Consider the following 21,886-nt stretch of genomic DNA (forward strand, 5'->3'; position numbering starts at 1 on the left):
GGGGGGAGCTTCGTCGTCGATTTCGCGCCAACAATTTTCGGCGCGACGTTTTTTCTTCTTGTTTTTTGCCGCAATAAAGAAAAAAAGTGGACTAGGACTAGGATGAGGACAGAGCGCTTGGCGAGTTCTTTTTCCGGCGCGGTCTTTTTTTTCCCCACACGATGGTGGTCCCCGGCTTGACGCCTTCGGCGCCGCCGCCGAGCGACGCCGCGCCGCCGCCCGGCTCAGAGAATTTGGACGTGGGCGGCTGGCAGGTCGTCGTCGCCGACGGGCGCGCGGTGCTGCCCGAAGGCATGACGCACCTGCCGGACCGGGCGTTCCTCGGCCGCGCCTCTCTCGTCTCGGTCGCCTTCCCGCGCAGCCTCGTCTCCATCGGCGAAGGCGCCTTCCACGGCTGTTCCTCGCTCGTCTCCATCGACCTCCCTGCCACCCTCACCTCCATCGGCAACGGCGCCTTCTACCGCTGCTCCGCCCTCTCCTCCGTCACCCTCCCCGCCGGCCTCACCTCCATCGGCAACGGCGCCTTCTACCGCTGCTCCGCCCTCGCCTCCGTCACCCTCCCCGCCGGCCTCACCTCCATCGGCAGCCACGCCTTCTTCGGCTGCTCCGCCCTCGCCACCGTCACCCTCCCCGCCACCCTCACCTCCATCGGCGAGCAAGCCTTCTACCGCTGCTTGTCTCTCACATCCGTCACCTTCCCCGCCGGCCTCACCTCGATCGGCAGCAGCGCCTTCTCCGACTGCTCCGCCCTCTCCTCCGTCACCCTCCCTGCCGGCCTCACCTTCATCGACGACTACGCCTTCTGCGACTGCTCCTCTCTGACCCGCGCCACCGTGCCAGACACGGCCACCCTCGGCTACACGGCTTTCGATTCTGAGACCACGGTCCTCCGCCTCCCGCCCGCAAAGATGCGCTGGTACGAGGCGGTGGACGGGGCTCTGGCCTACAAGCGCTGCCGCCCCCTCCTCTACGGCTGGCTAGAGCGGGCCCAGACCAGGCTCGGCTCTTACGGCCCGGACGGCGCGGCGCGCCAGCGCGACCGCGAGGAGTTCGAGGGCGACTTTGCGCCGCTTGTAGAGTGACAGGCGTGATTGAAACCGCCGGCGCTGCGGCTGGAGCTCCTCCTCCTGTCAGTCCTGAGGAGGAGCGTGTACGAGACCCGCCAGCTGCTGCTCCCTTCAGCCAGACGGCCGGGCCTGCGCAGCACGACCGCTGGCCTTCCTCCTGCACCACAGGAGCGCGCCAAGGCGCGCGTCTGGGCAAGCGGTGCGTCTCATCGCGATGCGAGAGTCGACGCTGTGACGCCGCCGCTCGCCGGCTAGAATGACAGTGGCAGCATTCGAGTACGCGTCGAGCTGTGCGTACCAGCACTTGTATGCGAGCTTATTGTGTCCCTGAGCTGCTGTGGGGTGCGTGGGCTCAGCTGCGGAGCACGTACTGGGCGGCGATAGGGGGCTCTGTCCCTAAATAACTTTTCCAGGAGAAGGTACAGCTCATTAGCACGACAAAAAATCGTGGGCGCGCCCAACACTGGGCACGGGGCGGGTGACCTGCAAAAAGGTGGGAAAGGTGGGGACGTGTCTATGTGAACTATGTCTCTGTGCTCGACCCAGCCCTAGCTTGGCCTGATGCTGTCCGTTTTCTTTCTTTTGGGCACGGGTGAGCCACGCCGAAGCCCCGAACGGAAGGAGTCCGCGGGAGGGCGACACGCCAGTCAGTGCGGCACTGACTGCCTGTGGCGATGCGAAAGCAAGTCGCTTAGTGGCGACGACTTCGCGCTAGTGTCCGGCTGTCCATCGATTACAAGCGTACTACGGCTCGGCGACTGCCGTTCTACGACGTGGGTGCACGAGAGCGACGTCATCATCTCTGCCGTCGCCATGACCTGGGCGGCGGATGAGGCGGAGGGCAGAGATCAGGACGATTCGATGGTGGTGCTGGTGGATGACGTGCAAGCGGGCGCACTCATGCGCAACGACGTCGCTGGCAGCCAGAGGGTTCCCGTCTCCGCCGCAAGTCCCAGGCTCACCGTCACCGCCACAAGCTCCTCGGCAGAGGGACACCTGCACATGCGCCTAACGAGCCTCTCGCTCTGTGTCCTGGGCTGATGTGATCGCAATCCCCGACACGCAACGGCGGCATCTTTTGTTTTGCGGTGAAATTCTTTTCCGTGCCATTCGTGTCTCTGTGAGATGGGCTTGCCCCGTGAATTTCTATATTTCCAGCAGGCGGGGGGGTATGGTCTTGCATCGATTGCCATACCCGCAAAATCCAAAAAGTCCCAACCCTTGCACACCGCTGACCCAAGTCGCGGCACGGGAGGAGCTCGCTCTCCTTACACTCGCTGCAGAGGTCCTTGCCCTCCTCCGCGGCGTTCTTGCACAGGTGTGCTGACAACTTCCGAAAAAGACTTCTTTTCGCGCGCGCCAGTCCCGTGCCCAGTGTAAGAAAGAAAGAAAGAAAACGGACAACCCAAGGGAGGGATGGGAGAACGGCACGCCGCCACCACACCTTGCTAAAATTCTTTTCGAGGCCGGCTGCCCGGGACCCAAGTCGCGGCACGGGAGGAGCTCGCTCTCCTTACACTCGCTGCAGAGGTCCTTGCCCTCCTCCGCGGCGTTCTTGCACAGGTGTGCTGACAACTTCCGAAAAAGACTTCTTTTCGCGCGCGCCAGTCCCGTGCCCAGTGTAAGAAAGAAAGAAAGAAAACGGACAACCCAAGGGAGGGATGGGAGAACGGCACGCCGCACAAAATGCTAAAATTCTTTTCGAGGCCGGCTGCCCAGACGCCGCTCGCGCGAAAGCTCCCGAAAGCTCCCTCACGAAGGCACACCCCGGCGGTCTCAGGCCGCTGCTATTGCTATGTCTCTGCTCACCATCGTTCTCGCATCAGCGTCCTACGTGCGACTGCTGCCGGTCCGGTCTCGTGTGGCGGTGGGATGCTCCCGCCGCGCCGAGACGGCCACGATGAACATGCGTAGCCGCCGCGCATCGCGCCAGCCGACGCAATTTTTGGAGGTGCAGGCCGACGGGTCTGACATGTGGCGCGCGTCTGGTGCGATTGAGGCACTGGAGAGAGGAGGGTGCGGCGTGCTGCCCACCGACGTCTCGTATAGCTTCGTCGCGCCGCTCTCCTCCAAGGACGGCACGAAACGGATCCTCGCGCTCAAGGGCGCGCGCGGCGAGAAGAAGCCGCTCTCGCTGCTCTGCCGCTCGCTCGCCGACGTCGAGGAGTACACGAAGGGAGTCACGCGCGAGGGCTTCAAACTGCTCAAGAGCGCGCTGCCCGGCCCGTTCACGTTCATCATGCCGGCGTCCGCCTCGCTGCCGCGGGGCATCTACAAGGACGGCGCGCGGCAGTGGAAGCGAGACACGGTTGGCGTCCGCATGCCCGACGATCCGGTCTGCCTCGCCGTGCTCGAGGCGCTGGACGAGCCGCTGCTGTGCTCGACAGTTCCCACCGGCGAGGCGGGCGACCAGCTCGCGTGCTCGTACCCGCTCGAGGGTAGCGAGTCGGCGAGCTGGTGCACCGAGGTCGACTTTGTCCTCGACGGTGGCCCGCGCCCCTCGGACGGATCCACGGTGTACGACTTGAGCGGCGATCCGGCCGATGGCCTCGTGCTCGTGAGGGAGGGGCTCGGCCGGCTCTGATGTGCACGCGGCGTCAGCGGTGCGCTGACCTCAGTACGTTGGTCTGTCTTGTTGTATGCTCTCGCTCCTCTCCGCGTCTCCGACAATAACTCGCTCCTCGGAGCACACAATGCACATGCACATCTCAGAACTCTCTCTCTCTCCGCACATTTGTGGGGAAATCACCACGTCCTTTACGGTGCTCAAGTCCATCTACCATCATCCATCAAGTCTCAAGATTCACAACACATCGTGGACAAAGATCAATTTTCACAATATGATTAACATCCGTGTATATACTGTATCCACACACACACAGAGAATCGTATATCTCGAGCGTATGAACATGCTTGGACAACACATATCCCTCGGCTGTGAGAGACACACCACACAGCCCGAAGTGAGAGACTCATGCGCATCACCACAGAGCGGTAAGATCGGTACGGCTGTGTTGTGTACCCCGATGCCGCGATATGAACAAAGACATGTGTGTAGAGCGGTGGTACTAGAGGGAGGGCCGGCGCGTATAGCGCCGCGTGTACTCTCTCGCCCGCATCTCGCGCGGAGAGCCGGAGCCCGGAGCACTAGGCAAGCACGGCCAACCACATTGCGACCACATTTAATGTGCCACATCCGGAGCCGCGGGCAGGGCGCGGGCCTCGCCGCTAGTTTGACTAGTAGAAGGAGTCGATGTCCGCGAGGAGGACTCGCTCCTTGCCAGGCTTCAGCTGAAGCGCCGCCACAAAGTCAGCCTCCATCCGCGCCTTTTTGAGCTCCGCCACCGTGTCCAAGCCCTGCTCCTCGAACCACGCGCCGGCGGCGGCCATCGAGCCCGAGAGATTGCAGCCGTGCAGCAGCTCGGCCAAGCCCTCGACGCAACTGCCCAGCTCGGAGCCGGACGCGCGACCTAGCGGTGGGAACACCGACTGTGAACACGGACCCCTCCCCACATGCGTGCGGCGGGCAGCTGCGCAGCATCGGGAGCCGGGCGCCGGGCTCGCCTCCAGCCGGCGCCGACGTGGCGTGCAGAGAGCCGTCCGCGGGGATGTGCAGGCCCCACGCGAGCAGGTACGTGCGGCGGAGCGCCCAGCCCATGCCGGGGGAGCAGCCGTCCTCGGCGGCGCCCTCGGCGGCGGCGAGCATCATCTCCCGCCCCGCCTCGCGCCTCTCACCGTCGAGAGAGTCGAGCTCCGCGCCTGAGCCCAGCTGCTCCGTCGCCGACGGCCCTCCCCCGCCGGCGTCGTCCAGCTCCGCCTCCGCCTTGCCGGCAGCGTCGCCGCGCGACGGCTCTCGCGACGGCTCGGAGCCGCGCGCTGTGCCGAGCGCGCTCAGCTCCGAGTCGTTCCTCGGCACACTCCTCACGGGCAGCTGAACCTTCTCGGAACCTTCCTGCAAGGACACGGCCAACCCGCCGCCCGCGGCCGGGTCGGGCTCCGCGTCCGGCTCGGCAGCCTTGCGCGCCGGCTTGCCGGCGTCGCGCCAAAAGTGGAGCACGGCGTCGAGCGGCACGCGCAGTTTTTGCGCCGGCTCCGCCTTGCGGCCGTCGGCGGCGGCGGCTGCGGCGGCGCGCACCGCGTCGTCGAGCTCGGCGTATGCAAGGCGGAGCTCGCGGCGGCGCAGCTTGCCCGAGGTTGTCTTGAGGATGGTGCGCGCGCGGAGCAGCACCACCGCGTACGCCTTGACGCCCTCCGCCTCGCGAACCCCGTCGCGAACCGCCTCGGCGATCGCCGCGCCGCCGCCCGCGGCAGCCTCCTTCTCCGCCTCGGGCTTGAGTTCGGCCACGAGAACGAGCGCCTCGCCGTCCGTGTCCTGCCCCGTGTCCGGCGGAACCACCGGCAGCGCGGCGCAGCAGCCGGGTCGCATCGCAGTGTGGGCTGCCTCCGCACACGTCTCGATGTCGTGCGCGTGCAGCGTGCGGCCGCGGATGCAGAGGATGTCCTTGATGCGGCCGACGATGTACAGCCGCGACTCCCACACGAAGCCGAGGTCGCCCGTGCAAAGGAACGGCTCACCCTTTCCGCACGGAGGCAGCTCCCCGCCACCACCCGCGCCGCCGCCGCCGCCGCCGCCGCCGCCGCCGCCGCCGCCGCTGCCCCGCTCGCCCACGGCCGCGCCCTTCTCCTCTCTCAGCGCGGAGGGCGGCGCGGGCAGGGCGAGGGGCGTGCGGAAGGTCTGCTCGCTCAGCTCCGGCTGCTGCCAGTAGCCGAGGGCGACGCTCGCGCCTCGGATCCGGACCTCGCCAACCACTCCGTCCGGCAGCGGCAGCCCCGTCTCAGGGTGCGAGATCGCGAAGCGCTGCCCGGTGAGCGCCGCCTCCTCGACGAAGCAGCCGGGGAACTCGATCAGGTTGTCGTCGCCCGGCTGCAGCGGCATCGGCGCGTCGCCCGGGCCGAGCCGTGAGCGGGGCACCTCGAGGACGACGGGAGGCTCGGCGACGCCGCAGCCGTACACACACGTCTCGGCGAGGCCGTAGAGGCATGCCCACGAGGAGGGGTGCCACCCGCACGGCGCGAACTTTGCGTCGAAGTCGGCGAGCGTGCGCGTGCGGATGGGCTCGGCGCCGTTGAAGGCCGCCTTCCAGTGCGAGAGCTGCAGCTTCGCGATGTGGTGCGGCTTTGCGCGGCGCGTGCAGAGGGCGAAGCCAAAGTTTGGCGACGGCGAGATGACGAGGTGCGAGTGCTGGAGGCGCGAGATGGCGAGGAGCCAAGACATGGGGTGCTTGATGAAGGTGAAGGGGGAGAGGAGGTCGGAGCGGTAGCCCTGCATCGCCGTCGAGAGGGAGCCCGCGATGAGCCCAAAGTCGTGGTACTGCGGCAGCCACGAGACCATGGCGATGCGCGAGCCCGGCGGGGGGAAGCTGTTTGTGGTGGTGGAAGAGTAGGACATGGCAAGCACCTGCGGACGCAGGGCGTGGGCGTGCCGGCGCCGCTCCGCAGGCGTGGGCGTGAACGGGGGGGAAGGGGGCGGGGCGCTGGGGCATCGATCGGCGGTGTGGCGGGGGTGCAGCGCGGGGGGCGGGCAGGGCGAGCAGACGGAGGAGGGGCAGGGAGGGGTGGGGGAAGCGTCTCGGAAATGTCTCGGAAGTGTCTCACGTTGGCGAGCAAGTTGCGCGTGCCGATGGCGACGCCCTTCGGGTGGCCGGTGGAGCCGGAGGTGTACTGCAGGAAGGAGACCTAGGGGTAGGGGTAGGGGTAGGGTTAGGGTTAGGGTAAGGGTTAGGTTGAGGTGTACTGCAGGAAGGAGACCTCGTCGCGCGGCGACGGCTCGCAGCGGCCGGGCAGCCATTCGCTGAGCCAGTCGGCGTCGCCGCGGCCGAGGCGGGGGGAGACCTGCCGAGAGGGAGGAGCGAGGGGGTGGGGCGGAGGGGGAGGGGTTTGGACTGTGGAGTGGGAGAGGGTGGAAGGGACAGGGCGGAGGAGAGAGCGAGGCGCGAGGCTGCGGGGCTGGGTGGTGCGAGCCTCATCGGTGCAGCGCCAGGTCCACTCGGGCGGCCAGCTGCACTCGGCCTCGCGCACGAGCTTGCTGGCCAGCCACGAGGCGCGCACGTACGTCCGCGTCGACAGGAAGGCGTGCGGTGTGCACGACTCGGCAATCCGCTTGACCTTTGCGAGCCCGTCGGCCAGCAGCCGCTTGGCGCCGACCGACGGGAGGGGCGTGAGCGGGAGGACGGGAGGGTAGTAGGGCACAGCGATCACCGCCGCATACTGGCACCCGAAGAAGGCCACCAGCAGCTCGAGGCCGGGCGCATACACCAGCATAAGCCGGTCGTTTGTGCTCGCGCCCCAACGCCGCCGGAGCGCCACACAGACAGCCCGGCAGCGGGCCCGCATCTCGGCGTACGAGAGGGTCGCCTCCTCGCTGGCATCCGCCGTCAGCCAGCTATAGAGCCGCTCCTGAGGCAGGGGAGGTTCGGTTGATCCTGCGACGCCGGTTGGTCCTCTGGCCGCCATCGCCACGGCACACCTCGCCCAGCAACTCCGCGTTCGCCTCGAAACGGCCGACGAAGGAAGTGGCGGGCGAGCGCTTGGTGCGAGGGGCCTCGGACTGGAACGCGTTGCACATAGTTCCAAAAGCAACAGTGCGAGCGCGACACGCTGCGCTCGGGAGGGCCTTGAGGAGGCGCAGCGGGGCACGAAAAGAGGAGCCCCGGCGTCGCAATGTGTCGTCCCCCCGTCACGCCTCCCTGGCGAGGTACTTCCAGCTCTGCGGGAACAGCTGAACGCTGCTCGAAGGTCTCGGTGTTAGGTGTATTGTTGGCTCGGGTTGACTCGGTCAGACTAAAAACCCCGACAGTGCCTCGCCAGACGGGTTCTTATTCAATCCGCAGGAACCACGTTTTCTTCATCATCTGGCCCATCCATCCAGGGAGTGCCGGTGGCACCGAAGCGGAACGACACGCTCAAGCGAACCTTGGAGAAACATGGCCTCGTTGCTAGCTCGCGTTCTCTGCGCTGACAGGAAGGGCGAGGTGAGCAAGTGGTGTGCCGTGGCAAGCGGATGCGCGACGCTGGTGCTCTACGCGGATATGTGGGTGGACGCTCGGCGTCGCTCATCACTCGCCCATTCGCTGGAGGCGCTCGAGTCTGAGGCGCACGAGAGGGCGCGGCTGACGCGTCGAGGGTTAGCCGAGCGGCGCGAGGCGCCAGCGCTCTGGATTGGGCATCTATCGAGAACCAGCCTCAGCCTCAACGGGCCAGCAATGCTTCCCGCCGCACGCCGAGGCACGCAAGTGGAGGTGGTTGAGGAAGGCGCGCGACTGCTGACGGTGAGGAACTGTCGCACGGGCGAAGTTGGGTGGTACCCGAGGAACTGGGTGCAAGCCGCGTGAACGAAATCAGTTCCCGTCCACAGCACGCCCGGCGCGTCGCCGAGAGGCGAGAGTCGTGCTCCGGCGGCACTGTGTACACTTCCTAGGGGGAGAGAGGGCGGCTCGGATTGATTGCCCTCATGGGATCTGTGAGTCGGGGCCTCGCACGCAGCTAGTATGCATACTAAATTTCAGTACTGGGAAAATCGGGCGCAAGTGCAGAAAACGCAACACCTCCGACGTCGTACTCTCTCCAAAGTCGCAAGTGCTCCAAGAGTGCACACGCTGTAGCCTGGCGCGCGCGCCAGATCGTCGCGCCGCCCTGTGTCTCCCGTGTTTTGCTTTTTCCTTTTAGTCTCATCTTGTACAGCTCGTCGAACTAACTAAACATGGGGTCGCAGATGTGGACTCGTCACTCGATCTGGATTCTGGTGGGCTCGTGTGCTGTTCCCCTTCTGGTGGCGGTGCTCCAAGTCTACTTCTCGAAGCAGCGCGGGCTCTCGAGAGCAGCGGAGCCCGTCGCAGCCAGAGGCGCAGCGCCGCAGCCGCCCTGGGAGCACGGACGGGCCGCAGCTGGACTCGCTTCCACTTTTTCGGCCGCAGGCGGCAGGGCCAGCAGGCGCCCACACACACAGCGTCAGCGTCAGCGTCAGCGTCAGCGACGGCGTGGCCAGGAGGACCACAGTGTGGTACGTGTGTGCGCGGAGTCCGGCGAGAGAGATATCGTGTAGACGTTGATCGTTGTGTCTTTTCGCACCTTTGAGACACCACCCCCTTCTCTCTATTGAGTCTCTCTATATAACGTACATTCAAGTAACATAACTTTAACAACTAAGAGACCTCGTGTGCGTGGAGAAGTTTACCTTACGTTGCCTTACACTTCCGACATGCAGCATGCCATGCATGATCTCACACAAGTGGCGTCACCGTCACCGGCGGCTGGCTACTCCACAGCGTGCGTAGCAGCCGGCACCAGGCGTCACGGCGGGTCTGAGCGCCGGGTGGAGGCGAGGGCGGTGGGGGGGGCCTCACCACCGAGGGTGGCTCCGGCAGCGGCGGCGCATGCGCGGAGGCGACCTGGATCACGAACGGCGCCGGTTGATCCTCGAAACGAAGCCGTCGCCTGACTGGCTCCGCCCCGTGCACGGCCTTGGGTGACGGAGGTGGTCGTTGGCTGCCGAGCAGGGCGAGGATAAAGCCGAAGCAGAGCAACGCGCCGACAAAGGCCACCGAAAGCCGTCCAGCGGCGACCAAGTAGGGATGTGGGTTGTCGCGGAACAGCGGAGGCGTCGCCGCAGGTGACGGCGGCGGAGAGCTAGGCGGGAAGGGTGGAAACAAACGTGTGGTGGCAGCGGCGTTGATAAAATGGCAGCAGAAGGAGAAGCAGGGACTGCCGTCGTCGGCCGCGAAGCCTTGAGCTGCGGCGCGGCTGGATAGACTCCGCCCAAAGAGAGTGAGCCAGGGTCTGTCCGTCTCCACCACGCCGCCGCTCGGTCGGATGTTGACATGCGGAGGAAGGCACGGCCAAGACGCAGTCCAGGAGCAATCACACGCGTCGGACATGACAGGACTGGCGAGGGACTGGGACTGAAGCTCGCAGCTGATCCTGCGTGGCGCACTGAAGCCGCAGCCTGAGCAGCTCTCGTGAGACGTCAATGCTCCCTCGAACCCGGCGCGCCGAAACCCATCTCATCCTGTGTTGGTTGGTTGGTACACGAAAATTCTTTTCAGAGACCACTTTTGGCACGCCGGCTATCTCGCTGCAGCACGCGACGATGGCGCGTGGTCAGGGCAAGAGCGGTGGCGCGCGCGGCGGCGCACCGGACTGGCTCAGCCCTCGGGAGGACGTGCCGGTGCAGCAGCAGCAGCGTGGAGGCGACGAGAAGCCGAGACGGCGCAGGAAGGGTGACGAGGACGAGGATGAGCCTCCGAGCAAGGGCATCCGGTGGGGGCCGATCTTCTTCCTGATCATGATGACTCTGCCCGCCGCGCTGCCGATGCTGCTCGACGTGGTCGGCAAGCTGCAGGCGATGGGCGTGATCGACGTCCCCGACCCGTCGGCGGTCTTCTACCCAAACAAGTATCGGCCATGCCTGGTGGAGTACTATGCCGACTGGGCGCCCGAGAAGCTGGGAGGGGTGGACGATGCGCTCGCCAAGTACGAGGGCAAGGAGCGGCAGCTTTTCGGCAAGCTTCATCGCAAGTACGGCAAGAAGGTAAACTTGGCCAACTGCAAGTAGCAGTGCCGCCACTAGGGGTAGGGGAGGTGGGTGGAGAGTTCAGAGTGACTAAAGAGTCGTGTCAGTGCGCTTTTGCAAAAGCTACAAAGTATCCATGGCACCAGCGGCATGGCCACTGCTTGGCCGCGCCCTCGCACGTCGCAGAGACAGACGGAGCTCGGCGGACGGAGCGAGGTCTGAGTACTGAGACGCGCGCACACCGCAGTGAATGCGTGTCGTACACGCCGACTCGGCGCGCACTAGAACTTTGCTCAGACACATGCCATGCATGCATGTGGCCATGTGCGCGGACTACAGCCAGACGAGTCCAGAGATTGGGACGCATACAGCGATCTCGGTGCGGGTGCTGGTGCAGGATGTGTGTGGCGCGAGGTGAGCAAGCAGTACGTGGACGGCAGCTTCAGGGCGCGGCGGTCCTCAGAGGAATTCGAGGTACATGTGCCGCCACGCCTCTCGCCGCGCGAGCTCGAGCGCCTTCTCGTCCGCCTCGCCCCCCGCGCCGCCGCGCTGCCTGTCCCTCTCATGGAGGCTCTCCCGGAGGCCCTCCAGCAGCTCGGCCTCCTTGGTGGCGAGAGCGGCCATCTCGCCCCTCTTGACGCCCACGAACCAGCGGACCAGCGTGGGGCCGAGGCGGCGCACCATGTCCTCGTCCGCCTCGAGCGCCTTGAGCGCGTCCTCGAGAGAGGATGGCAGCGGCACGCCGCCCGCGCCGCCGCCGCCGCCCACGCCGCCGCCGCCGCCCGCGCCACCACCGCCCACGCCGCCCACGCCGCCACCGCCGCCCTCGCCACCGCTGCCATTCACCGCCGCCTCGCCGCCGCCATTCGCCGCTGCCTCGCCGCCATTTGCGGAGGCGCCGCCTCTCCCCTTGCCCGACGGGTCGCGCGGCGGCGGGAGCTGCAAGCCCCGCTCCATCCCATCCAAGCCTGCGGGCGCGGAGAGGGTAGTCGTGTCGTGGACGTGTCGAGGACGTGTCGTGGACGTGTCGTGGTCGTGGACCAAAGTGGCAGCGGCGGGGCAAGTGGGCAGGTGGCGCGGCGGTGACTGCGAGGTGGCGGTGAGCGGCGGCAACGGCATGTCACGGCGGCGCTCGCGCTCGTGCCTGCGGCGACGAGCGCAGCGACGACGAGGTAGGCGTTGGCCGAGGCGGAAGGCATGCGCAGCTCGAGGTAGCACTCCCTGCCCGAGCCGCCCTTCTTGACCCGCACCGCCGCCAGCCGGTCCTCGAGCCCCCACCTGCAGAGTACTCCGCGTGTGGAGCCGCCGCCGCGCCGCCGCCGCTCGCCTCTCTACACCCCTCCTTTCTCAGCTCCCCTCCCCTCTCCTCTCCTCTCCTCCTTCCCCCACCCCCCACCCCACCACCCCCCTCCGCACGTCGCGTGCGTCGGCGCCCAGTTGCCGTGCCGCGCATAACAGGGCACCGTGGGCGAGCACAGCGCCTCGAGGGCGGGGGCGTGCGCCAGGATGCCCGCGAGGAACGCGCGTCCGAGCGGAGAGAGGCCTACTCTCAGCCGCCTCGGCTCAAACCCTCGGGCAACCGGCCGGCGAGCCGCTGCTCGGGGGGGAGGGGAGAGGCCGGCGGGGGCGGCCGCGTCGTGGAGGGCGTTGCGCAGGCCCTCGGAGCAGAAGCCGCCGCCACCGCCTCGCTCGTCGCCTTTGCCGACGTGGCAAGGGCCTCGCTCAGCCCCCTCGCGGCCAAGCGCGCCGCTCGCAGCCTCCGCGCCCTCCGGCTCCCACAGGCTAAAGTTGAAGTGGCCGCCGTTGCCCGGGCCGGACAGGCTGAACGGCTTGGTCATGAAGGTGGCCGTCGCGCCGAACTGCATCGCCACCTCCTTGACCGCCGTCTTGAAGGTGGAGGCGTCGTCCGCAGCGCTGACGCCCCAGGAGGGCGAGACAGTGATCTCGAGCTGGCCGTCGCCGTACTCTGGGTTCATGGTGCGCACGTCGATGCCCGCCGCCTCGAGCTGCTCCTCGAGCGCGTAGCAGAAGCCGGCCACCTTTGCAAGATCGACCCGCCACTCAGTCCCGCGGGCTCCTGGTGGGCGGAGCGCGGTGGCAGGGCCGGGAGATACCGGGAGATACGAGATGCGGGAAGATCCGGGGAGATACGCTCGAGATACGGGCAGATACGGGAGATACGGGCAGATCGGGGCAGATACGGGGAGATACGGGGAGATAGAGGGAGATACGGGGAGGTGAAGGCAGGGCGGTCGCCTTCGCCGCCTGCAGCGTGACGAAGATCTCGGGGCCGCTGAAGAGCGGCTCCCACCTGCTCGCACGCACCGCTCGCGCTCGGTGGGAGGGGGTGCCGTCCCCGCGCCCCGTCGCCCTCGGCCAGGGACGGCGCCGCGCCCGTCCCGCGTCGCGAGGCAGAACTCGTACTCGGCCGCCGCGAGCAGCCGCAGCCCTCGGCCGCCGTGCGCCTCGAGCTGCTCGAGCAGCCGGCGGCACGCCTGACCACGCAACGGCACGCGGTCAGCCGCAGTCCTTCTCGCAGCGCCCGCGGAGGGCTCGAGCGGCGGCGGCAGGCCGTGCGCGGGAGGGCGGCGTTGAGCCCGCCGCCCGGCTGCTCCTGCTCGCAGTAGACGCGCCGCACAGCGACGGCTGGCCCACCGCGCACCTCTGGGGAGGTGGAGGAGGAGGTGGCGGAGGCGGAGGCGGAGGGGACGGCGGCGGCGGCGGAGGAGGAGGAAGTGGCGGGGAAGGGGGAGGAGGAGGGGGAGGAGGCCCACGGCAGCAGCCTCTCCGTCTCCCAGCGAGGCACCAGCCGCGAGTTAGCGTAGCCCGCCGCCTCGACCTGTGGGGCGTGTCTCGGACATGTCGTGGACGTGTCCTGGACATGTCCGAGTAGCCCGCCGCCTCGACCTGTGGGGCGTGTCTCGGACATGTCGTGGACGTGTCCTGGACATGTCCGAGTAGCCCGCCGCCTCGACCTCGGCAGGCACGGTGAGCACCTAAAGACATGTCCCGGACATGTCATGGACGTGTCTTGGACATGCCTCGACCTCGGCAGGCACGGTGCGCACCTCCGAGTTTGCCCCAAGGGCGATGGCGCCGTGGTACAGGTAGACAGCGTCGCCTGGGGACGCAGCTCCCCCTTCCTCGTGAAGCAGGCGCCACTCCCCTTGGGCGAGGCGGGGGCAAGGCCGGCGTCTCGCTCGCCCGCATGCCGCGCCGGCACAGTCTTGCACAGCGCCTTGCCGTTCAAGTCGACGACTTCGAATCGGACGTACTCGCGCGGCGGCCGCGGCGCCGCGGCGGTGCGCGCCGCCGCCGCACTCGCCGCCGCCGCCGCACTCGCCGCCGCCGCCGCTGCCGCCGGATTCGCTACCGCCGCCGCAGCCGCGGCCCCCTCTGGCGGCGGCGACGTGCCGCCTCCGAGCTCGAGGGCGCGCATCTCTGCGAGGAGGGCGGTGAGCGGCACCTACAGACATGTGCATGTCCCGGACATGTCATGGACGTGTCATGGACATGGCGCGCATCTCTGCGAGGAGGGCGGTGAGCGGCACCTGCCTGCAGTAGCCGCGGTTGTGGCGCAGCGACGCGAGCTGCCGCTCGCGCGAGTGCGTGTAGCAGCAGTCGGGGACGCATGTGACGAGGAAGCCTATCTCGGGTCATCCCTCGGGTCATACCTCGGGTCATATCTCGGCGGCGATCTCGGGCGATCTCGGGCGATCTCGGGCGATCTCGGGCGATCTCGGGCGATCTCGGGCGATCTCGGGTGCGTCTCGCGCCGAGATCGCACGCGTCGCGGACGGCGGAGTCCACGCACTGGTCGGTGAGGCCGCCCACGAGCACCACCTGCTCGCAGCCGAGGTTGCGCAGCTTGTAGGCCAGGTTGGTCGAGATGAAGACGGAGGAGGAGCACCTATGCGGAGGTGGACGGCCCGTCAGCTTAAGAGAGAGGAGTTGCGCGACCGGGACCACCACGGCCGGCCCGCACTTTGGCAGCACCATCTCGTCGGCGGCGGGCTGCAGGGCGGCCAGCACCTGCGCGTCCTCCGAGCCGCGAGGCACGTTGAAGCCGGACACCTTGTAGTCGAGGCTGCGGTCTCGCCCGTCGGCGGTCAGGCTCTCGATCACCGTGAAGATGCACTCGACCGACGACTGGCGCGCGGCGCCGAGCAGCGTGGCGATGTTGTCGACCACGGCAGGGAGCGTCTCCCGCAGGTAGTCGGACGGCTGGTTGCTGCCGTCTCTCCAGCAGCCGCCGCGCTCGAGGTCGCAGCAGAAGGTCTGCATATCTATCACGACCACGGCCGTGGACCGAGCGCATCGCAGCGGTATCTCGCGGCTCACCCTTGCGGCCGCCTCGATCGCGGCGCTGTGCCTCACCGTGCCCGAGCTAGCCGTCAGAGCTGCGTTGCCGGCCGACGTCGTACGAAGTCGCCGCCTCTGCCACACGAGGAGAGCGACGATGGCGGGCACCTGGAGGAGCACCGCCGTGCGGAGCGAGACGGTGGCAGGCAGCGACATACACACACATTATGCAAAGGGAAAAAAGAATTTTCAACACTGCCTCGCGCACTAACACAGGTACACCACGGGAGCCGCCCAAGCGACTCCTGCGAGGTGGCTGCTCCGCCCTCGCCCGCGTCACTTTCCCCGCTGGCCTCCCTTCCATCGGCCGCTGGGCTTTCGTGTTTCGACGAGTGCCCCTCCCTGACCCGCGTCACCCCGTCACCGTGCCAACCACGGCCACCCTCGGCTACACGGCTTTCGACCCTGAGACCACCGTCCTCCGCCTCCCGCCCGCAAAGATGCGCTGGTACGAGGCGGTGGACGGGGCTCTGGCCTACAAGCGCTGCCGCCCCCTCCTCTACAGCTGGCTAGAGCGGGCCCAGACCAGGCTCGGCTCTTACTCGAGTACGGCCCGGACGGCGCGGCGCGCCAGCGCGACCGCGAGGAGTTCGAGGGCGACTTTGCGCACCTCGCGCTCCATGCAGACTGACACGTGACATCCGCGCTGCTTGTGGTCCATGGACCATGCAGACCGACGAACGACGACGATGTTGAAGTAGATGGAAGTGCGCAGTGCTGACGTGTCCCCCTTCATACAGCGACACGCGCACTTCGCCGGAGCGCCAGCGCGCGGCGGTCCCACGGGTGTTTCACTGCCCGCGCCCGGCGTCGCGGTTGGGGTTGCGCGGGTTTGGGGTGAGAGAGAGAGAGAGATTTGTTGTTTTGGGGTGTGATGGGATCGCTGTCACTTGTCGGTGGGAGGGTGCAGTGTCACATCGTCGTGCATTGCGATGCGTGCTGAGTTCTTTTTTAGACGACCGCCGAGAGCGACCGCCATTTAAAAAGAAAGAAAGAAAGAAAGAAAACACACACAACCCAAGGGAGGGATGGGAGAACGGCACGCCGCCACCACACAGGGATTTTAAGGAGAGGAGAGTGTGATGCGCTAGCCGTCGCCCACCCTGGGGAGTCTGCCTCTTCGTATCTCTTTTCGCAGTCTCTCGCCGCTTCGCCATTTAAAGAAAGAAAGAAAGAAAACAGACAACCCAAGGGAGGCTTCGCCATTTACCTGCAAATTTCAGTTCTTTTTTAGACGACCGCCGAATAGAGCCACCGCATTTACCTGCCCCTTGCTGAACGATGCCCCGCTTCCCGTTTTTTCCGTCCCCAAAGAAGAAGGCAGACACAGCGGCTATCGCAGAGCAGAAAGCGGCTGACGAGAAGGCCGCCCAGGAGGATGCCGCCACCAAGGTACCTCTCCGGGACCGACGTGAAGCGACGGCACCTCGTTTCGAAGCCTCCATGACTCTGTTAGGTCGCCGCCGCCTACAAGGGCAAGGCTGAACGCGAGAGGCTAGCCAAGGAGCAGGGCGAGATCGCGCCGCCCGACAACAAATCAGATGAGGTGTGTTCCCTTCTCTGGCTCTCTCCCTCTCTCACTGCCTCTCACGCAGCGTGGGCACTGTTGACTGTAGGCGTTCCACCTCAAATGCTTCAAGTGCTTCCAATAGTGCTCTTCAACGTGTACGCGGGGTCGTTGGGTGCTTGCTGGCGAGGGCGCAAGCCGTGAAATGGTACACGGGCATGTCCATGTGTAGCCATGTGTGCGGTGTAAAGGTACACAACGCAGTCGAGCGCGGGGTCGGCCCGTCGGTGACAGTTTGATTCTGTCCGCGGTCGTACAGTGTCGGTCAACCTCACTCTATCACCGTGTCTAGCGCTGGCTGTATGTCGTGTGTATGTACAATGTGGGTGGGACAGTTGTCGTAATGTGGGGCGCCGCGCGCCGGCGGCGGGCGGGCGGCGGCCGCCCCCGGACTCCCGGTGGAGACCGCGCGGCGGGTACGCTCTCGACGCTCGAGGGTAGAGTAGAGACGCTCACAAGCCACACGAGTTTCAATCTCAAAACAACCATCTCATTCGTCATTGGACATTGCATATCATGCCATGATGATGATTGATGAACCCATGTCTCAAATATCGCTCGAGACTTTGTGTCAGATGCGATGTGTACATCCTACCGGCAGGCGTCCGCCCCCGCCCCTCGCCGGCGCACCTCAAAGATCTGCGTCGTGTTGCCGCCCGCAGCCTCCTCCATGCCGGGCCTCCCCGCCACGGCCTCCCTCCGCCGCACGTCGCACCCTGCCCTCCCAAGCCGGCGCAGCACCTCCTCGCCGCTCACAAAGCAGGTGGACGAGGCGCGCGCGCGCTCCCGGAAGGCAAAGATGCAGACCGACGCGCGGCGCGGCGCGAGGAGGGCCGCGAGCGTGGCGACGAACGGGTCGACGAGCTCCTCCAGCCACGCGCACTCGGCCGCAAGCACGATCTCCGCCGCAAAGACGTCGACCGGATGGCGCTGCGCCTCGAGAGGAAGCAGCCAGTCGAGCGCCTGGGCGGCGGCGGAGCCGCTGCTAACCGCGCTGTCCGAGCCGGTCCAGCTCGGACAGCCGCCGCCCGCGGCCACGTTCGCACGCACATTGGGGGCGAGCGACTCCTCCGTCATCGAAGCGACGTCCGTCATGAGCACATGCCCGCCTGCGGCGGCGGCCGCCAGGCCGAGCATGCCGGTGCCGGCGCCGAGCTCGAGCACTCGGCGGCCTCGCACGAGCTCTCGGAGCCACGAGTCGCGCTCGCGCCGCAGCAGCTCCACGAGCGCCCACGACCCCTCCCAGATGAGCCGCGCTGTCGACGCGGCGACGGTGAAGTCGGCCTCAAAAAAGCACGGGTCGACGCCATCGTCAGCGTCGGGATCGCGGCGCAGCACCGCGACCTGGTGGCCACAGACGGTGGCGCGCTCCGTGATCATGTCGACCGCCGCCCGTCGAGACCTCGAGAGCTCTCCGACACCTCACAGCTCCCAGCTGACATCGATCTCGGAACTGCCGCTTTGCCGGCGCCGGCTCCGTGAGCCCCTGGCCGCGCGCATGAATTCTTTACTCGGTTCCAGTCTCCTCAGCTCTGAGGAGCCCCCAAAACGCAAAAGAGCAGAAAATGGCTCGATGCAAAAAAGATGCAAAAGAACGTGAAAGTCGATCACTTCACGCGGGAGCCCTTGCCGCTGCGTCTCGGCCCGCTCACGTCCGACACACGACAAACGAATGCTCGCGCTGTTCGCCATCATGACGGTCGGGAGATAGAGCTACGGGATGCCAACGCGACACCCACAACGATTGCTGTCAGTGACGTCAACATGACGGACGCAAGCGCAAACGCCATTCTCGAGTACGACACAGTGGCTCACATCTTCAAGCAGGCGCGTCAGCTCTTAATTATCGTCACCGATGTAGCTCTCTGCACCCGTCCGCTCGCGATTAGGTCGAGATCGCCGTCCTTCCTTTCTAACACCTCTCGCGAGTGGCCACCAACCAGCGCTCGTGTACCATACCCCGCAAAAAGTTGGAACCCAGGTCGGGGGGGGGGAGGGGGAGGCAAAACTTGTCCTGGGCCCGCCCGGAATGGCAGCCTGTTCTCCGACGAACTTGGCGATGTACAACTGCGCTCAGCGCGCCCACCAAAATACGCTCGAGGGCCTGCCGGTGGTGAATCTGATGATGCTGTCCTCGGCCACCGTCTACCCGCGAGCGACCCGCCGCCCTCTTCGGTTTCACTTGAAGCACGGGTCGACGCCATCGTCAACGTCGGGATCGCGGCGCAGCACCGCGACCTGGTGGCCACAGACGGTGGCGCGCTCCGTGATCATATGTCGAGGCGCGCGCGATAATTCTTTCCCGCTCCAGGAATTTCTTTTCACTCTCACGTGCGCGAGCTGGGCGGTCGGCCCCGCCGTGCCGACATCACTCACGGTCCGCGCTCGACTCTCACACATTGAGAGCGGCCGGTGCGGGTGCCTCCGCGATGCACAGCAGCGACGGCATGAAGGCGCCGCTTCTCTCCTCGCACGACGTGCCGCCGCACGTGCGGCAGCCATTCATCTCCCTCGGCTACAGGCGGCCGCTGAGGCATCCTTACCGCCTGGGAGCCGCCGCGGCGGCCGGCCTCTTCTCCTGGCACAACGAGACGTTGAACGTGTGGAGCCACTTGCTCGGCCTTCTCTGGGCACTCTCGCGGCTGGCGGAGACGCTGGCGGCGGACGGCGTTGCGCCTGTCGCAAAGGCCGCTGTCGGAGCCTTTGACGTGTCGGCGGTTGCGGTCCTCGCTGCCAGCGCCACCGCCCACCTCTTTGCGCCCGTCCTGCCGCCCGGGCCGGCAAAGCTGCTGTGGCGGGTGGACCACGTCGGCATCGTGGTCGCAATCTGCGGCAGCTACGTCCCGGGCATCCGGTACGGATTCCGCTGCCACCTGGTCCCCGGCGCCGCCTATGGGGCCATCACCGCTGCGGGCCTGGTCGCCTCGATGCACCTCACCTTCTACCCCACCGAGAAGCACGGGCGCGACTGGCTCCGCATCGCGGCGCTCAGCTTCACGACGGGCTTCGGCCTCGTCCCGCTCGCCCATTTCTGCACCTTTGCCCCGCCCGAGGACATTCGCGCGCTGGTGCCGGGCCTGCTTGCCATGTTCGGCTTCTACGCGCTGGGCGTCGCCTTCTTCCTCTCCTTTGTGCCCGAGCGAATCTCGCCCGCGGTGGGCGAGCTGGTCGGCAGCCACGCCCTCTGGCACGTGTGCATCGTGGCGGCGCTCTGGTCCTGGGACGTCTCCGTCTCGAGGACTCTCGCGCGTGACTGGTCGTGCGAGCCAGCGCCGTCCGCCGCCGGGTGAGGTTGAGTGACGCGTTTTGTGCGTGTGTGTATCCGCTGCTCAAGGATGAACAAATCTCACAATGAAAAGAGCGCCAGTTGAAAACACAAGCAAGAAATCACCGAAGACTTTTTTGCCTGTGTGTGAGTGACACGCACCAGCATGTGCGAAGGAAGAATACGTTACAGGAGTCTGCGCGAGCAAGGCATGTCTGCGTGAGCGGTCTCACGTCGTCATCGAGTAAGGCCCCGACGGCTCGCAGAGCAGAAACAGCAAGGCGCAGCTCGCCACTGTGAGAGCGACAACGGCAATAGCCATTGGATAGCACCTCGATCGCGGAGTACTCTCCGCATGTCGCTCGATGGCGTCAGATGACAATGAGTTGCCCGGCCCAGGATTGTCGTCTATGAGCAGCTCGACCCTCGAGTTAAATCGTACTAGTTTGCACGGCGACTGCGTGTCTGACATGCTGCTCTGGCGAACTAGGAAGCTCTCGAATACGGGCTCGACAGGCGAGCACGGCGACAACATAAAGAGAAGGCCAAGCTTCCCAAACACGGATGTGCGGCAGCCGCTTTGCACTCCAAGTAAGGCGCGCGACCGCGGCTCAAGCGGAAAAAGAAGCGCCGCACAAGCTGACGCATCCTCTGCCATTCTCTGGTCGACGGCGGTCAATCTCACGATTGTCGATCAAAACCGGCGGGCTTTGTGACGCCGTTTACGCAATCGTTTTTTGGCTTCGCTTTCTCTTTTGCTTGTTTGTATTTTGTTTTTTCTTTTGCGAAGCGACGGAGGGGGGGGGCGGGCGGGCGCTAACTATGGGCAACTACATGTCGAAGGTTCGAGGTCGACTACTCGCCGCCTGGGTCGTTTGGGGCGCGCGGCTCCGTCGAGGACCGGGCGCGCCCCTCTCCCGGCGCGGCGTAGGTCCCACTCTGACGTATAGAGGGGAGGCACGGACAACGGCCCAATTCATCAATTCCACTCATCTTCTGGTGCCTAGCCCCGTGCAGCGGCGGTCCGGCAGGCTGCCCCCAAGGCCCCCTGGGCCGCTGCGGGTTTTGGAGTTATGCTTTGGCACAGCTTCGGCGATGGCGGCCCCTCTCTGGGGCTTGCATAGGCGCTGACAGACCGCGCAGCAGAGGGTGTGAGCTGCTGGGCGCAGGCTGACGCTGTGCACGCTGCAGCCTACGACGAGGAGCAGGCGGCCGAGGAGCCGCAGAAGTGGTGTTTCCGGAGTAAGCGACGTCGTGGGCGGCGAGGTGGTGGGTAGCACGTGCACGACTGTCGTCGCCCTGCGTTCGCGGCGTGCGTCCGTTTCGCAACGCGGCGTCGGGCCGGGCACGTGAGATTCTGTGTTTCTTTTCTTTTCGTTTTATTGTCCCTTGCCCGAGTATCTGGCAGTTTCGTATTCGGCCTCCCACAAAAACTAACGCCAGTCCGAGCGCGGGAGAATTCTTTTTCACCGCCGCTTTTGTCAGCTGAGTTGCCGACTGTTCACCGTTGCCCAGGAGTCCGCCTGCTCTCCGCTCACCCGTCTTTCCTCTGACAATGATCATCTATCGCAAGTCGCTCATGGGCCTCGCGCTGCTCTGGAAATGCAACGGCTCAGCGCTGCCGCGTGCGCTCATCCCAGCCATCTTCTCTTCCGCGGTTGCCGTCTTTTTCGAGCTGTACGTGAGCGACGTGCTCCTCGAGGCACTCATCTCACATCCGTACCCGTTCCAGGCGCCTCCTCCGCCGGCCCACCACCGCTCGCGTACTCTCCAACAAAACCGCTCACTCACACGCAACAGGTCTTTTGCTACATCACCGCGTTTGCGCTCGTCTTTCGCACCAATACCGCTTACGCGCGGTACTGGGAGGCTCGGCTGGCCTGCGCGACGATGGCCTCCAAGTGGGGCGACGCGGCGGCCATGGCGCTCGTGTTTGACCACCGCGTCTCTGAAGCGGACGCGTGCGAGGCGTGCGACACGTCCGAGACACTTCCCAGCTCACCACCAAACCCCACAAACCACCGCACCCTCGCGGGCATGACGCGTCTCTGCGACGC

The 21,886-nt window shown here is 66.1% G+C and overlaps 10 protein-coding genes across 10 annotated transcripts; 5 read left to right on the forward strand and 5 right to left on the reverse strand.

Annotated features, from left to right (window-relative positions):
- Positions 1-161: 161 nt before the first annotated feature.
- EMIHUDRAFT_102072 (hypothetical protein) lies at positions 162-1,082 on the forward strand (the record flags this gene model as incomplete). Its single annotated transcript, XM_005772439.1, has 1 exon — positions 162-1,082. The coding sequence occupies one exon, from the start codon at positions 162-164 to the stop codon at positions 1,080-1,082; it is 921 nt and encodes a 306-aa protein (XP_005772496.1).
- Positions 1,083-2,911: 1,829 nt separating this feature from the next.
- On the forward strand, positions 2,912-3,852 carry EMIHUDRAFT_436006 (hypothetical protein). Its single transcript, XM_005772440.1, has one exon. It carries the CDS (start codon positions 2,968-2,970, stop codon positions 3,649-3,651), a length of 684 nt encoding a protein of 227 aa, XP_005772497.1. The 5' UTR covers positions 2,912-2,967; the 3' UTR covers positions 3,652-3,852.
- Positions 3,853-3,884: 32 nt separating this feature from the next.
- On the reverse strand, positions 3,885-7,752 carry EMIHUDRAFT_436008 (hypothetical protein). The gene is made up of 6 exons (XM_005772441.1): positions 7,594-7,752; positions 7,089-7,523; positions 6,876-6,959; positions 6,723-6,803; positions 4,632-6,525; positions 3,885-4,537 (listed from the first exon to the last, which is right to left on the reverse strand). The coding sequence occupies exons 1-6, from the start codon at positions 7,690-7,692 to the stop codon at positions 4,305-4,307; spliced, it is 2,826 nt and encodes a 941-aa protein (XP_005772498.1). The 5' UTR covers positions 7,693-7,752; the 3' UTR covers positions 3,885-4,304.
- Positions 7,753-9,290: 1,538 nt separating this feature from the next.
- Positions 9,291-10,059, reverse strand: EMIHUDRAFT_355322 (hypothetical protein). The gene has a single exon (XM_005772442.1). The coding sequence runs from the start codon at positions 9,998-10,000 to the stop codon at positions 9,347-9,349; it is 654 nt and encodes a 217-aa protein (XP_005772499.1). The 5' UTR covers positions 10,001-10,059; the 3' UTR covers positions 9,291-9,346.
- Positions 10,060-10,212: 153 nt separating this feature from the next.
- Positions 10,213-10,677, forward strand: EMIHUDRAFT_208880 (hypothetical protein; the record flags this gene model as incomplete). Its single annotated transcript, XM_005772443.1, has 1 exon — positions 10,213-10,677. The coding sequence occupies one exon, from the start codon at positions 10,213-10,215 to the stop codon at positions 10,675-10,677; it is 465 nt and encodes a 154-aa protein (XP_005772500.1).
- Positions 10,678-10,751: 74 nt separating this feature from the next.
- EMIHUDRAFT_355325 (hypothetical protein) lies at positions 10,752-11,837 on the reverse strand (the record flags this gene model as incomplete). Its single annotated transcript, XM_005772444.1, is given in 3 exon segments — positions 10,752-10,851; positions 10,864-11,603; positions 11,780-11,837. Coding segments are annotated over 2 exon segments (536 nt in total), but the record flags the coding sequence as incomplete, so codon positions are not given.
- Positions 11,838-14,183: 2,346 nt separating this feature from the next.
- EMIHUDRAFT_57504 (hypothetical protein) lies at positions 14,184-14,901 on the reverse strand (the record flags this gene model as incomplete). The annotated part of the gene is made up of 3 exons (XM_005772445.1): positions 14,184-14,285; positions 14,434-14,545; positions 14,621-14,901. Coding segments are annotated over 3 exons (495 nt in total), but the record flags the coding sequence as incomplete, so codon positions are not given.
- Positions 14,902-17,155: 2,254 nt separating this feature from the next.
- EMIHUDRAFT_208884 (hypothetical protein) lies at positions 17,156-17,944 on the reverse strand (the record flags this gene model as incomplete). The annotated part of the gene is made up of 1 exon (XM_005772446.1): positions 17,156-17,944. The coding sequence occupies one exon, from the start codon at positions 17,942-17,944 to the stop codon at positions 17,156-17,158; it is 789 nt and encodes a 262-aa protein (XP_005772503.1).
- A 1,049-nt stretch (positions 17,945-18,993) lies between these two features.
- EMIHUDRAFT_208887 (hypothetical protein) lies at positions 18,994-19,854 on the forward strand (the record flags this gene model as incomplete). The annotated part of the gene is made up of 1 exon (XM_005772447.1): positions 18,994-19,854. The coding sequence occupies one exon, from the start codon at positions 18,994-18,996 to the stop codon at positions 19,852-19,854; it is 861 nt and encodes a 286-aa protein (XP_005772504.1).
- A 1,530-nt stretch (positions 19,855-21,384) lies between these two features.
- Positions 21,385-21,808, forward strand: EMIHUDRAFT_208888 (hypothetical protein; the record flags this gene model as incomplete). The annotated part of the gene is made up of 2 exons (XM_005772448.1): positions 21,385-21,510; positions 21,630-21,808. Coding segments are annotated over 2 exons (305 nt in total), but the record flags the coding sequence as incomplete, so codon positions are not given.
- Between the last annotated feature and the right edge of the window lie 78 nt (positions 21,809-21,886).

Source organism: Emiliania huxleyi (genome assembly GCF_000372725.1).
Source record: "Emiliania huxleyi CCMP1516 unplaced genomic scaffold EMIHUscaffold_36, whole genome shotgun sequence".
NCBI classification, from domain to species: domain Eukaryota; phylum Haptophyta; order Isochrysidales; family Noelaerhabdaceae; genus Emiliania; species Emiliania huxleyi.

Excerpts from the sequence above, each read along its gene's own strand:
- EMIHUDRAFT_436006 (XM_005772440.1), top strand. The coding sequence starts at position 2,968 with ATGAACATGCGTAGCCGCCGCGCATCGCGCCAGCCGACGCAATTTTTG.
- EMIHUDRAFT_436008 (XM_005772441.1), bottom strand. The coding sequence starts at position 7,692 with ATGTGCAACGCGTTCCAGTCCGAGGCCCCTCGCACCAAGCGCTCGCCC. Across the intron at positions 7,524-7,593 it reads ACGCGGAGTTGCTGGGCGAG|GAGCGGCTCTATAGCTGGCT; the intron begins GTGTGCCGTGGC and ends CCCCTGCCTCAG. Across the intron at positions 4,538-4,631 it reads CACGTCGGCGCCGGCTGGAG|GTCGCGCGTCCGGCTCCGAG; the intron begins GCGAGCCCGGCG and ends TCCCACCGCTAG.
- EMIHUDRAFT_355322 (XM_005772442.1), bottom strand. The coding sequence starts at position 10,000 with ATGTCCGACGCGTGTGATTGCTCCTGGACTGCGTCTTGGCCGTGCCTT.